At 39.2% G+C, this 14,547-nt stretch overlaps 1 protein-coding gene across 1 annotated transcript in view; it reads left to right on the top strand.

The window, feature by feature from the left end:
- Positions 1-14,547, top strand: part of LOC106000993 (zinc finger protein OZF-like) — a 77,703-nt gene that overhangs the window by 60,318 nt on the left and 2,838 nt on the right. Inside the window, exons 2-6 of the mRNA XM_013036186.1 lie at positions 7,868-7,926; positions 10,741-10,867; positions 12,078-12,167; positions 12,832-13,457; positions 13,542-13,956. Coding sequence (XP_012891640.1) covers positions 7,868-7,926; positions 10,741-10,867; positions 12,078-12,167; positions 12,832-13,457; positions 13,542-13,956 — 1,317 coding nt within the window. The remainder of the gene's footprint in view (positions 1-7,867; positions 7,927-10,740; positions 10,868-12,077; positions 12,168-12,831; positions 13,458-13,541; positions 13,957-14,547) is intronic.

The raw sequence follows: 14,547 nt of genomic DNA, 5'->3' as shown, positions 1-14,547 counted from the left end.
ATATATATATATATATATATGTATATATATATATATATATATATGAATACAATAGTAGAATTTTAAGGTAGACATACTTTACAAACTTAGAATTAAATAGCTTGGTCAAACTCTACTCCTTACTTTTCCAGAAACTCCCAAATTCCATCTTTGAAATTTTAAGGAGTTTTTGCTTATTTGTGTCTGAAATTTGCCTTTCCTTTAAAAGTTTTTTTCTCTCCTTTTGTTGTGGGTCCTGTGGCTTGAACTCAGAGCATGGGCACTGTCTGTGAGCATTTGCAGTGCTCTACTTACCTTTCTTTTATTAATTGCTTCAGGAAACAAGTGAAAAGTTTCCTCCCAAGGGTTTCTTAGAAAATGGTACTCCTCCTCCAAGACTCTTCCAGAAATGGTTGTCTAGAGTGATCAGGGTGAATGTGGGTGGAGATAGAGTAGAGGGTAGGTCTATGTTTATGTAAAGCTAGATCACCAGTCTGTTTTTACTTTTCTGTTTTGCATATCCTGTTTTGTTTTTATTTTCTACTTGTTCTCTGATCCTAGAAATTTCTGCCAGCTAGGGGTCCTCAGACTTGTCTTCCCAACTGTATCCATTACACTGTGGAATAAACCTTTTGCCTCCCTCCCTCATATCAGACATCCTAAGCTTGTCTCTTAAGGATTTTTTGAGATTGTTGATGATCCTTTCCCCACATCATGATTGGGAAGGACTGTGTAGGAAATATTCATGCCTGATATTCAGTCCTCCAGTGCATGGGTTCTCCATCCCTCTTTTAGTAGACCTGAGCTATTCCTCATTAAAATGGAGATCATGAGGCACATTTGGCTATATAGATGTCAACTTTGGAGCACCTATAAAATATGAAGCAAAAATAATACTTTCTTTCTGAAAAAGAAAAACGTAAGTTTCTAAGAGGCAAGGAGATAAGGATCAGGTATAAATCGGTGCTTCCTAGACTAGCTGTGTTACATAGTTTTCATTGTTCCATGGTACATTTTTCAAACATTCTTTTCTAAGCATTATGTTCATTGTACTAGTATAAATAGAATCTACTTCCTACATTATTTTTGAATTGTTCATTGCTCACAGAATAAGTCTCATTATTTGCTATACAAATATTATATCCTCTTTCTTCATTCATCTCTATGATTGACTGTTGTTGATCCTGAGGTAACAAGTACAAGTATGGTAAGGTAGTCATGGATAGATTTTGGCTCTGACTTCCTCTAGAGGAAAAGGTGAATGAATGGAAACCATGGAGCTTATGCATAACACTTCTAGAATTCCTTTGGCAGGAGATATGGTACACCCCTCTTGGGGTCCACTATGACTGGAGATTCCTGTGGTTGCGATGATCCACCATTATGGAGGGCATGTAGATTATGGAGGGCTTGTGGATTTCACATCTTGTCTACTGTTGTGCTGGTGGAAGTCTCACAAAATGCACTGCACGACTGGGCTCAGAGGAATGACGTGATCAGTGGTACCTTGCTGGCCCCCATGTTTGTCAGTCTGTTTGGACAAGCTCACCCTGACATCTGTAACTGGCTGCTGCTGAAGTCTTTTGGAATAATGCCTCTCTTCATTCCATACCTCTGTGTCAGAGACATGTCCTGTTTCATGGTTTTGTATCATTTACTGTGCAAGTTTGTGTTATGTATCCATACATGCTGGTAGTAGAGCTAGGTATGGTTTTGAAGGGTGGGGTGGTTTTTGATGCCTCTAGCAGGAGCAATTGTGTTCTCACTAACTGCATAAATGCTCCGATGTTACTATGCAATCACCTTAACTTATGTTGCCGGTTCTGTTGATATAACCATTATGGTATAATAAGTTTGGGTTTCTGTTTGCTATTGAGGTTTATAGGCTCTTAGCCATTGCTGCAGATTTTTTGGAATATTGGTTGCCAGCATTTTTGCTACCCTAAATGTTCTTGCTAGTGCTACTGCTTCTGCTGTGAACCTTATCCAAACCATATATACAACATAACATGTTAATAGTTTGGCTTGATATGTTTCTGGTGCCCTGGGATGCAGGTGGGCTTAGATAAAAAGATTGTGATATGTTTTATAATTTGGAAACAGCAATGATGTATGTTGATAATCAGGTAGACGTGCTAAAGACCCGGTTAAAAATGATGTGCCATGCTAATGGTTAGTACATCTGTGTTCTCACTCTTAAATATGGTGGAAATATGATTTGGGTCAATATCCAGTGACATATTTGAGCAATCTAGTCCTTTGATAATTTTTTTTTGGGTACGGTAATGGGGCCTGAACTCTGGGACTGGGTGCAGTCCTTCAGCTCTTCCCCTCTGTGGGGGATAGCAAAGATGGCCCTGAAAGGAAGTTGAGTGGGAAGAGCTGGATTTGTTTAGGTTCAGTGTGTAAACATCTCATGGAAGCTTAGGTGCATGATAAGGTGTGGCCTTTCAGTGATTGGTTGGTTTCATTTCCTCTCCTCCCACGCAGTCTTTTGCTTTAAAAAGGGGATGCTCCCTGTTAATAAATGAGTTCCTGCTTGACTTGACTCCCCGCTGTGTCTGATTGTCTCCTGGGCTAAGGGAGGCTGGGGAAATGGGCGAGCGGCTGCACTTACCCCTCCTCGGACCCAGTCCATCCAAAGATGGACGACGACCCAATACGCCTCAAGGTTAGCAGGTTACCACTTCAGCCACAGCTCCAATTCTGGCTTTTTCTTTTTGCTTATGTGGTACAGAGGAATGGAACTCAGGACCTCATGCACGCAAGGAAAGCGCTCTACACTGAGCCACCTTCCCAGCCCTCCTTTGATAAATTAAGCTTAGACATTATGGAGCTTCAGGGTCAGAAATCTGATATTGGTCACTCCACCCTACAGGTAGCACACCCTGCAGACTTAGCTGCATCAGTTCTCCACTACCTGCAGGGATTTAACCTGGGAAATAGCAATCCTTTTACTATTTCTAAGCATTTTCCTGTTTCTTGTTTTGTTCTTCCTTTTCTTCCATTTTTCCTGAGATATAAGATGTGCTGCTTTTTCCAGGTTCAGGCTAATAGACACTTGCTCAATTAACAAAATAAAAAGGAGGACTTGTGTTGCAGACTCAGAGGTGCCAGGAGCTGGCAAGGTGTGAGCAAAAGCTCCACAACCACACACTGCAACCTTCAGGGCTATAAGTACTTGCCCTTTTCCTAGGAGGGAGTGTTCTTTTTAGCTTCTGGGCCTGGGGCCTTACCTGTAGGAATTTGGTGGACAAAGGTTGAACTAGAATGAGGAAGGATGCATATGATCTGCAGTTGTTGCCACATTGAGTCCTAGAACAAAGTGATGCAAGCACTGGACAGATATAGAAAGTGTCTATAGCTAAGGTTATTGCTGAATTAAAGAGAGATTCATCATTGGCCTTGTCTCTGCCTCTTCCATTATCATCCCCTTGTTCTTCTGGAGCACTGCTGGTGTTGTGGCAGGCCCCCAGCAGTGGTAGTATGCTTACCTAGCATGCATGAAGCCCTGTGTTCAAGTGCTCAGTACCACATACACAGGAAAGCAAAATGTGGAATTTTTGCTCAAGTACTGGGTTGTTAGTCTTGAGCAAAAGAAGTTCAGTGACAGTGTCCATGCACTGAGTTCAAGCCTCAGCGTTGGGACATAAAACACAAGAAATGTAAGCTGGGTGCTGTTCCTCATGTCTGTAATCCTTGCTGTTCAATAGGCTGAAACCTGCGGATCCCAGTTGAAAGTCAGCCTGGTCAACAACATGTGAGACATTATCTCCAGTGACCACTAGAAATCCAGAAGTGTGTTGTGGCTCACATGGGAGAGCCCTTGAGCTCAGAGTTGGTTCCCAGTCTCAGAGTACAAGTGCCATGACCAACCAAAAAAAAAAGGATAAAATAATGAATAAATGCATCAGAAATATAGGCTTGAACAATGAAAACTACACTTCACAAGTAGTCTTGGAAGTACTCCAGTTCTTTCTGATCCTTTTCTCCTTGCTTCTCAGGAATTTACTTTTATAGGATGAAATTAATTTTTCTTTATATTATTAGAGGTGCTTTTAAGGTGAAGTCTATACATCCAAATATGCCCTTTGATTCCCATTTTCATGAGGATTAGTTCAGGTCCACAAAAGAGTCATGGAAAATCCATACACTAGAGCACTAAAATCAGGCGGGAAAGTTTCCAAACCAAACCATCCCAATTAAGTGCATGTAAATGATCACCAAACATCACAATAAACATTTAAGAGACAAGTATAGGATCTCTGATTATGAGAGAGGGAGACTGTTGCTGACCCTGGGTGCCTGCCAGGAGCAGGCAAACTGAACAAAGGCTTCAGGGCCATGGACTCCCACCCTCAGGACTGCAAGTCCTTGCCCTTTCTTGGTTTGAGGAAGTGTGTGTTCTAGCTGATTGGCCTGGGGCTTTAAGTCAAGGGAGGCTTTGGTGGAAAAGATAGATTGAAATAGAATGAAGAAAGATGCGTACTGTTTGCACTTTTTGGCAGAGTGTGCCTAGACCAATATTACACAAGCATTTGAGAAATATAGCAGAATTGTGCCATCAGCCATCTCTCTATCTCCTTAATTATTTTCCCAGTGTCCCACAGAAATCTTGCTTGTGCTCTGATGGGACTGTGGCAGAAGACAAAGATTTATTCCACAGCTTAATGGGTAAGGTCTGAGAAGACAAGTCAGAGGTCCCCTAGATATGTAGCTTAAAGCTACTGAGAGGAGCAGTTAGGATCAGAGAAGAGGTAAGAATTCTAAAGAGATTTTCACATGCAAAATGAAAAGACAAAAGCAGACTGCTATGTAAATGATTAAGATTCACATCAATATAGACCTTCTCTAAACTTCACTCTTCTACTCACCTGCATTCATTCTGGCCCCCAAACCACTCTCTTTGTAAGAAAATCAGGGAAATGTGCCCTGTTCTTAAGAATCCCTGTGAGGAAACTTTTCACTAGTTACCTGAAGAGATTATTAAAGGAAATCCAAGTAGAGGACAGCAAATGCTCTCAGACAGTGCCCAAGCTCTGAGTTGAAGCCTCAGGACAAAAAAAGAAAAAACATAAAACCCTTAAATGAAAAGCAAAATTCAGAAACAGCCAAAAACTCATTTTCATTTAATAGATAGGATTGGGGATTTTCTGGAAAATTAATTGTTTGCTTTTGTGAAATCCAAATCAACACAAGGATCATGACGCATATCCACATAACCATCTTCTTATTCTATGCCAGTGTGTACATTACACTAATGGAAAATGACCCGGTATAAGTTCAGTGTCTATGAGTACGTTTGTAAGATGAGAGAGGAGGTATTAAACAATGAAAAGCAAAACAGAGATATAATTTACACTCAGCAGAACACAGGAATAGAACAAAAAGAAAGGTATGGAAAACAGTCTCATAACCTCAATTTCATTATTAGAACTAAGTACCAAAAAGTCAATGCATGCAATTCTCCCCATTTATATCCATTTTCTGGTTGGTCTTACAATATTTCACGAAGGAAACAGTGGTTTTGAAGAAGAAACTCACCTTAGCTCCCACAGCAGGGAGAGAAAAGTCCCAATACATTCAAGCACTCTTCTGAGCAGAGGTGAAGCAAGGTGGTGCCGAGCATTATGGGAATTGTAGTCTCCGTGGAGGGCTTTTGGTTTGAAAGTCCTGAGTTGTTGTTGTTTTTGGAGGGCGGAAGTGGCGCAGAGATCCTTTTGCACATGCGTCTCCCCGCCCACCTTGGGCGTTTTAAGTCTGCCCCTTCTGGGTTTTTTTCCTTTGCCTTGCTGCTGGAAGTGCCCTGAAGGAAACTTTGGCCTTCCATAGGTGGGAGCCAGGAGCCCTGCGCCCAGCTCTGTGCAGTGGAGCTTGGGAGCTGTAACTTGAAGGAATCTCAGGCTTTGGAACTGATGTCAGGTAGGAACTGTGCGGTTGCTGCAGGAGCCTCCCCTCCATGTTTTTCTTTTTCTGTTTCGTCCTTGGTGGGGCTTAAACTCTGGGCCTGCAAGCAACATTCCTGAGCTCCTGAGCTCAAAGGGAGAGCATTACACTTCAGTTAAAGCTCCTACTGCCTCCTCCACACTTTTCTGCAGTCTGGAGTTGATAATTTGCTTGAGGTTCAGGAATTTGTGCTGTCATTAGGCTCTAGGCCCTCAGGTGGAAGAACCTGGTTCCCAACTATATGAGAGGAAGCTGGGTGATTCTGCGGATGAGGGGAGGCCAAGAGCTGTGCATTTGTACTCCAACACTAAGGTATTCTTCTATTAACACTTTATTTGCTTTGCCCAGGTGTAAGAGGAGTACAGGATGAATTCTGGTGAAATTGTGAGGTGTGTGCCTGCCTTGAGTCCTCTTACATTGAAGTTGTATTTGGGGCTTCTGTGTTGTTTCTCCTAGAGATATTTTAATCTGTTTGGCTTGAGTTTTAATTTCTTGGCTTGAGTTCACAAGCTTTTGTACACGACCCTGCTTCTAGAGACAGTTGTACATGGGATATTGGAGTAGGGAGTGCTGGTCCTGTATTTTTGGAAGGAAGCCTTGCAATGTTTGAAGCAGAGCACCCTATGAATAGGAATCTCCATCCTAAATGGACAGACCTTGTCAATTTTGAGAAGCCCTAGAGGGACAAAGCAAAAAAGCACAGGAAAGGGAAGATGTTGCTAGCTTCCATTGCCTTATGCAAAAATTGTTGATACTTCCTTGAGCACCAGATTCACGTGGTACTCTTTACTACACCACTGTCAATCACTTTGTGTTGTTGCAAGATTTAAACTAATTTCCAGGAATTGTGATGGGCTGGATTGAGGAATAAGCCAGAGCATAGTTATCAGAGGGTACCTGAGGCTGTGGTTTGGGATGGTGGGGTAATTGTTAGGACTGAAAGTATCTATTCATGTATTAATCCCTAATCGTCTTCTTGATAATTTATTCGGCCTGTTACCACTATTATTTTTAGTATGTAATCATGCAAACTTATGTTAAATGTCCCATCTGAGGATTTGCTAACGCTAGATCTTATGGGTTGGTTTTGCCTGTTTAGAAAGTATGGATCAGGGACATTTGGCCTTAAAAGAAAAATCACAGAAGAAAGCTTGAGATAATTATGTCTTACTCCAGGTTGTATGCCTTGTAGATGTTGCTTATCTTCAGGTGATATCACTCCTACATGGAGTATTTTAGGTTGTATCTTTAGTATGGCCAAGGTTCTTCCCAAGACTGTTTAGGGAAATGAACATTAGGGACTTCTCAAACCTGGGATTACCTCATCTTTACTCATGTCCTTTTGGCCAAAGCATGTTAAATGGAAATTGCAAGTCTTTGTAGAGGTGTGGAATGGGTACAGTTAAATGTGCCATTTGACAATCATTGTTGAAATATTTTAACACAAGAAATATATTCTGCATACATTTTTTTCTCTAACTTTGGGTGAAAACTACTGAGTTACATCATACATGCTTTCCCTGGTGTTTAAATATGTAAATGAATGAGGTAGAACACAAATTCCAATGGATTCCTAGGATGCCTTTACATTAAAAAAAAAAGCAGTTCCTACATCCTAAAGTATATTCAGTAACAACTACTTTTAGTGGAAATGAGAAGTTTTTGTTTTCAAGTATTCAATAATATTTGTGGGGACATTCCTTTTTTTCGAATTTAATGTGTTCATAAACATAGAAATTAGTTGGTTTAATAATATCTATCTACAAGGAAATGGCCTGGATTTGTGTTTACTGGAGACTTTAATGCCTTGCCTGAGACATTAAAGATTCTTCTAAGACAGCTTTATGGTTTTGAAGCCCATGTTTCAGGTTTGCAAGAGAAAATTCTGGACCCCAAATCTCACAGATTCATTTCTGAATATGTCATTTGCCTTATATCCCAGCCATGCTTCCAGAGTCTTCTGTTCATTGTCAGCAGCAAGACAGAATGAATGGATTTCTGGTGAGTTTTTTTTTAATTTGTCATTTGTTTTCCATTCCATTATATGAACCTAAAGATGTCCAACAATTAAAAACAATACAAACCACACAGGTTCAGCCTCAAGAACATATTCATAAATCAGACAAAGATGGCTTGTAGATTAGGAGATAAAGATTACTTGTAGGTTTAGCAGATTAAATGGATATATTCTTTCTAAGTTGAATTCAGATTGGCTTCAGAATGTCTAGGTTTCATCTTGTCATAACATATAGTCATACCTGTTATGTGATGTAGTGACACAGAGCAGGTTACATCTCATGGAAGGTGAAGGGTGGATTGCAGCCAGATCTCATCCTCATGAGTAACAATAAAATATCTCAAAGAAATTTTCCTGGAATTGCTGAAATAATGTGGTCATATGCACCTTCATGTGTTCTTAAGGAATGATTAACCTATATGTTCTTAAATTACTCTCCATATATAGTTCTTGGACTGCTTCATGGTCTTGGTCTTACTTGAAACTTAGCCTATATTTGTTGCTAAACTTTATGGTCTTTTTACAAAATCTTGTTTGTTTTCTAAAGTATCCTCACAAGATTTCTTTCCTCTATAATCTCTCTCTACTTTTGGTTTTCTATTCACTTGTGTTGGTTATTTTTCTCTTTCTCTCTCTTTGTATCTATCTTTGAATAATTTTTTCTTACTTTTTTGATTCTCTCTTACCTCCATATGTCTCTCAGATTTTTCATTTCTTCAATGATCTATCTGGAAACTAGTTTTTCTTAGTGATTAGTTTTAGTTTGCTGACATGGCTCTTAGGATTGGCATTTTTCTTACCCACTGTATGGGAAAAATTTTGCCTAGAGAGTTCTACAGGATTCCAGAAACAAAGAAAATTAGAGAAACATAAAAACATAAACAGATAGACTTAGGGGAAACCAGAGTTCTGAAGCCTCTCTGGCACTTGGTCTTTGGTTGTCAGCAAGCAAGCATAGTTCCTTGAGTTCACACAGGGAAGATTACCATTGATAACATGCAAAATTGAAGTATCTATATTAATATTACAATCTAAGCAACAACAGGTTGTGAGGAAAACATGTTTCCTTATTCTCCTGAGACAGAAGACTGGTGCCCAGAGAAAATGCAGACAGGAAGCTTACCTTACCTAGCCTTCAAGGTGAACAGCAGCTCCATTTCAGATGCTATCTTTCCAACAGTAAGGAAAAGGCCTGCACTCCAGTCTCTTAACCTTCTCCAGAATTCTCTTTTAAGCCTTCTGCAGCCAGCTCTCAGTGCTCTCAATTCTGTCAGGCTGGAATTCCAACTTTTCAAACCTTTTCCCCCTTCAGCTCAACTTCAGAGTTCCATACAGAAAAGTACATCTTTCCCCCAATTGATAAACTACAAGAAAATTTGATTTCACCTGATTCTGTTATCTTTGGTCTAACTTCATTTGTCGTGGTATTCAGTTTTGTTTTTCCATACCACTACTTTTAAATATTTCACTCACTGCCAGTATAAGATAGGTAATTTTGATAAAAAAAAAATACAGTGATGAAGTTCTCCCTATTAGAAATATCATTTGTTGCAAAATCCCACATATCTTTGCTCAGGAATTGATTTTGATCTCTGAGGAATTTTACTATTAACTAACACAAGGACAAAGGTATCCTTAGGGCTCTACTGGAGAAATGAGTAAGGAATATGAAAGACATTTGAGCATTTGGTCATATTTATCATTTTTCTCATCTTGAGTGTTCCTTGAGCCTATATTAATTTGCCTCCCCCTTCCATGAAGACCTATTAAAATGAAAATCTTCTCAAGGAACATTTTATCCTCCTTTTACCTATATTTTGTATTGTAGAATGTAGGGAAAGTTTACAAAATGTCATGGTAGCAGTTCTTTTTTACATAGAAGGAACTATCAGGGAATCTATGACCACATTTCAATATTTAGTATTTAAACCAATCATGGTTAACCTAGGATATTTTTATGTGGGAACTAAATCAAGTCTTATAAGGGCTCAATAAATCATTAGCTACTCTCTGGAGTACTGTTACTGTTTTTTAATATTCACTGCTTTTCCTTGATCTAGTAATGTTGTATATTCTGTATCCCATGTGATATCTGAATGTGTTCTGCTTGCTTATGAGAGTACTTGTTAATAGAAGGTCTAAATAGGATTTATGGTGAAGCAATAAATGTAAATGCAGGGAAAATATTTGTTTAATTCATTGTTACCTACTGATATATACTAAAATTTTATCAATAATAATAATATAATTTTTTAGACAACACCTTAGACTTAATGTCATCATGCCAGATTATTATCTCCTTAGAGTTTTTATCTTGTCTCTATTGCTAGCAGCAGAAATGTGTTTGCATGCATTAGGGAATCTGTAACTTTTTATTGGTCTTGGGGCTTGAATTCTAGGCCTGGTTGTTGTCCCTCAGCTCTTCAGGTCAAGGTGAGTGCTCTACCACTTGAGTCATAGTGCTACTTTCAGTTTTCTGGTGGTTTATTGGAGATAAGTGTCTCATGGACTTTCCTGCCTGGGCTGGCCATGAAGCTTGATCCTCAGACCTCAGCCTCCTCAATAGATAGGATGACAGGCATCAGCCACCAGTGCCCTCAAATCTGTGTATTTTAATAGCCAGGTTTATGTATTGTCAAAAATTTCTAATTTGCTATTTAATTTTTCCAGTTAAAAGATAACATAGCCAGCTGCAAACATTTTATGTAAGATAAAAGCATACCTGCAGTGTAATGGAATTCCACATTGGAATTCTCATGACTCTGGTCTAATTTCTTGATGGAAATGTGCCATTACAGAAGCTGATGTCATTTGATGATGTGGCTGTGTACTTCACCTGGAAGGAGTGGCAGGATCTGGATCCTGGACAGAGGAACCTTTATAGAGAAGTAATGCTGGAGACCTATAGCAACCTAATGTCCTTTGGTGAGCAAAGGTCACTTTTATTTGGAAGATCAAGTGCTTTTATTTTAGTAGGCATTTGACTGTTTATGTTATTTAGGTATAATATTCCAGTCCATTCCCAGGTAAAAAACTGCTAGTATAAAAGCCAGTCAAATCAGGTCTGGGAGCTTGATGTTGTTTGCCTTTCACACTACTGCTTGAGCCACCACTCCATTTTGGCTTTTGTTTTGGGGTATATTCTGAATTTCCATCCCAGGTTGGTTTCAAGCCTGCCTCTTCTGATCTTATCTCCTAAATGTAGGGTTACAAGTGTAAGCCTTTGGACCATTACATTTTCCAAAAAGAAAGAAAGAAAGAAAGAAAAGATTCCAGTCCCTGGGAAGTGTCTTTTCTTTCTAAGGGAAACTTCAACTTCATTATATGTAACTCAAGAGCTAATTTTATTCTCATTCTTTAACAAGGCAAATTAGTAGTTGGACAAAAGTTCTAAAGGATGATTCACTAACAGGAAACTGACTTCCCAGACTTGGGGTGATTATTATAGGTGGATCTGCAGTCTAGAAAGAATATATATTACTACTGTCAGTACGATCTGGAAATCAGTAGTTGAAAGTGTGAAAGTGTGTATTTGTAAGCCAAACCTGACATAGGTTGCATTGCTTCAAGCTTGGAATCCTAGATACTCTGGAGGCTGAAATCTGAAGATTTTGGTTTGAAGCCAGCAACTGTAGAAAAATGAACATGAGACTCTTATCTCCAATTAGCCATTCCAAAACTAGAAAGGTAGCCAAGACTCAAAGTAGTAGAATGCTAGATTTGAGCAAAATAGCTGAGTTCAAGCCACACAATTGGCAAAATAAATGCGTAGCTGGGGAAAATTCCACCATGGAGCTGTTAGAATTGAGACACCATGGGTTGGGAAGGTGGCTCAGTGGTAGAGCCCTTGTCTTGCATGCTTGAGGCACTGTGTTCGATTGCTCAGCACCACATAAGCATAAAAAAATCCGGACTTGGCGTTGTGGCTCAAGTGATAGAGTGCTAGCCTTGAGCTTAAGAGCTGAGAGACAGCTCCCAGGTCCAGAGGTCAGGCCCCACAACAGAACCCACCGGCCAAAAAGTAAAACAATTGAGAAACCAGATTTAGGAGCAACCTTGTGAGAAGGATGTCTGCAACCTTTTATTAATGATGACCCAGCAAGAACAATAGTTCTCCACTATTTCTTAATCACAGGCCTCTGTGTTCCTAAACCTAAATTGATTGTCAAGCTGGAGCAAGGTACAGATTCATGGATAAGAGAAGACTCAGAAGAGAATTTCACAGGTGAGTTAAAGCATCTTGAAGGTGATGATTGGTCCAGAGCCTATTGTTCTGTTTATCTTGAGCTGTTTAGAGGGAAATATGCCTTGTACGCCTGAGTCATGTGTAGCAGAAAAGTAGGTGGTCTTTTGTCTCAAGGAATTGTAAATCCAGAATTCAAGTAGAGACAAACTGAATTTGGTGTGCCAGTGTAGTTAATGTTAGCAATTCTTTTTTTTTCTGTAGAGAAGTCATTCATACAGAGAAAAAGACAATGAAAAATGTAGAAAGGAGATCTCATTTTCTTTTAAACTAGTATTATGAAGTTAGGAGGAAAATAGGAGTATGCTAGGGCTGCTATCCTCTGATGTGACAATTTCTCATCAGTTATGCTGTGCATAGACTGAGATTCAAAATGGAAGCATTAAAAGTACATAGATGAATAATTTGAGTAAATATTTCCTTGAGAAAAAAAGAAAATCTAAAATACAGAAAACCATTATTTTCCATTGTAAAATGTCAGGACTACTTTCTTAATTACTACTTGCATAGAATATATATTCTGCATAAAGGAATGCTTTGATATTTGAAAATCTTGTAACAGTTAGAGTGTGAGAAAATACCTTCACATTAAGGAATTTATGGATCTCATTTATGTTTTTGTCTATTTTCCTGTTATTCATTTTAGATGTCCCAGAAATGGAGGAAGAAATTAGCACCTGTCAGGAAAGTCACAATAAATATCTCTCTGAAGTAGCAGTCATGAATAGTAACCCAGGGCAGGAAAAAGTGAGACTTATAAAAAGTTTTAATTTGAGCTCAAAACAGAAGTCAGAACTGATTAAGAATAATGGGAACTCCTTCGGAATGAGGACAGAAAAGGTCACTGGGTGTCAGAACATGGCTCTTTTCAGTGAACCTGGTAAGATGTGTGCTGCATATAGTCCTCATGTGCCTTCTATAGTTGGAGAATATAAACAATGTGAAAGGTCTTTCATTGATAAGACATACCCTATCATCCCTCAGAGAAAACAGACAGGAGAGAAACCTTATGAATGTAACATGTGTGGAAAGATTTTCACCTGTAAGGCATACCTTACTGTGCACCTGAGAATTCACACAGGAAACAAACCATATGAATGTAATGTGTGTAGAAAGTCTTTCATCCAGAAGTCACACCTCACTGTCCACCAGAGAACACACACAGGAGAGAAACCTTATGAATGTAACATGTGTGGAAAGTGTTTCACCCAGAAATCAAAGCTTACTCGCCACCAGAGAATACACACAAAGGAGAAACCTTTTGAATGTAACATTTGCAGAAAGTCTTTCACTTGCAAGGAATACCTTACTAGCCACCAGATAACACACACAGGAGAGAAAATTTATGAATGTAACTTGTGTGGAATGTCCTTCATCTGGAAGTCAAGTCTCACTGTCCATCAGAAAACACATACAGGAAAGAAACCTTTTCAATGTAACTTGTGTGGAAAGTCATTCATCTGGAAGTCAAACCTTACTGCCCACCAGAGAACACACACAGGAGAGAAACCTTATGAATGTAATGTGTGTGGAAATTCTTTCATCCAGAAATCAAAGCTTGTTGTTCACCAGAGAACACACACAAAAGAGAATCCTTTTGAATGTAACATTTGTGGAAAGTCTTTCACCTGCCAGGCATATCTTACTAGACACCAGAGAACACACACAGGAGAGAAACCTTATGAATGTAACATGTGTGGAAAGTCTTTCACCCAAAAGGCATACCTTACTGTCCACCAGAGAATACATACTAGAGAGAAACCTTATGAATGTAACATGTGTGGAAAGTCTTTCACCCAGAAATCAAGGCTTACTAGACATCAGAGAATTCACTGGAGAGAAACCTCATGAATGTAACAGGTGTGGAAAGTCTTTCGCCAAGAAGTCATACATTGCTGGCCACAAGACAACACACACAAGAGAGAAACCTTATGAATGTAACATGTGTGTCGTCTATCACCTGGAAGTCAAACCTCACTGTCCATCAGAAAAGACACACAGGAAAGAAACCTTATGAATGTCATATGTGTGAAAAGTCTTAGCTAGAAGCTACACCTTACTGTTCACCAGAGAGCACACACAGGAGAGAAATTTTATGAATGTAAGCTATATGGAAAATCTTTCACCCAGAACATACAACTTTCTGTCCATCAGAAAAAAAACCCACCAGAGAGAAATGTTATGTATGTAGCAGGCATGGAAATTCTTTCACCTGTAAAGCACACCTTAACATCCATCAATCACAGAACACAAGGATAGAAACCTTATGAATGCAACCAGTGTGGAAAGACCTGGAGGTCACAGCTTAATACACATAAGTTGATTCACACAAATGAAATAACTTAGGATTGTACCAAATGGG

The sequence above is a fragment of the Dipodomys ordii genome, unplaced genomic scaffold (assembly GCF_000151885.1).
Source record: "Dipodomys ordii isolate 6190 unplaced genomic scaffold, Dord_2.0 Scaffold256, whole genome shotgun sequence".
Classification (NCBI taxonomy): domain Eukaryota; kingdom Metazoa; phylum Chordata; class Mammalia; order Rodentia; family Heteromyidae; genus Dipodomys; species Dipodomys ordii.
The sequence above is the reverse complement of the archived record's forward strand: the minus strand, read 5'-3'. Positions and strand labels throughout refer to the sequence as shown.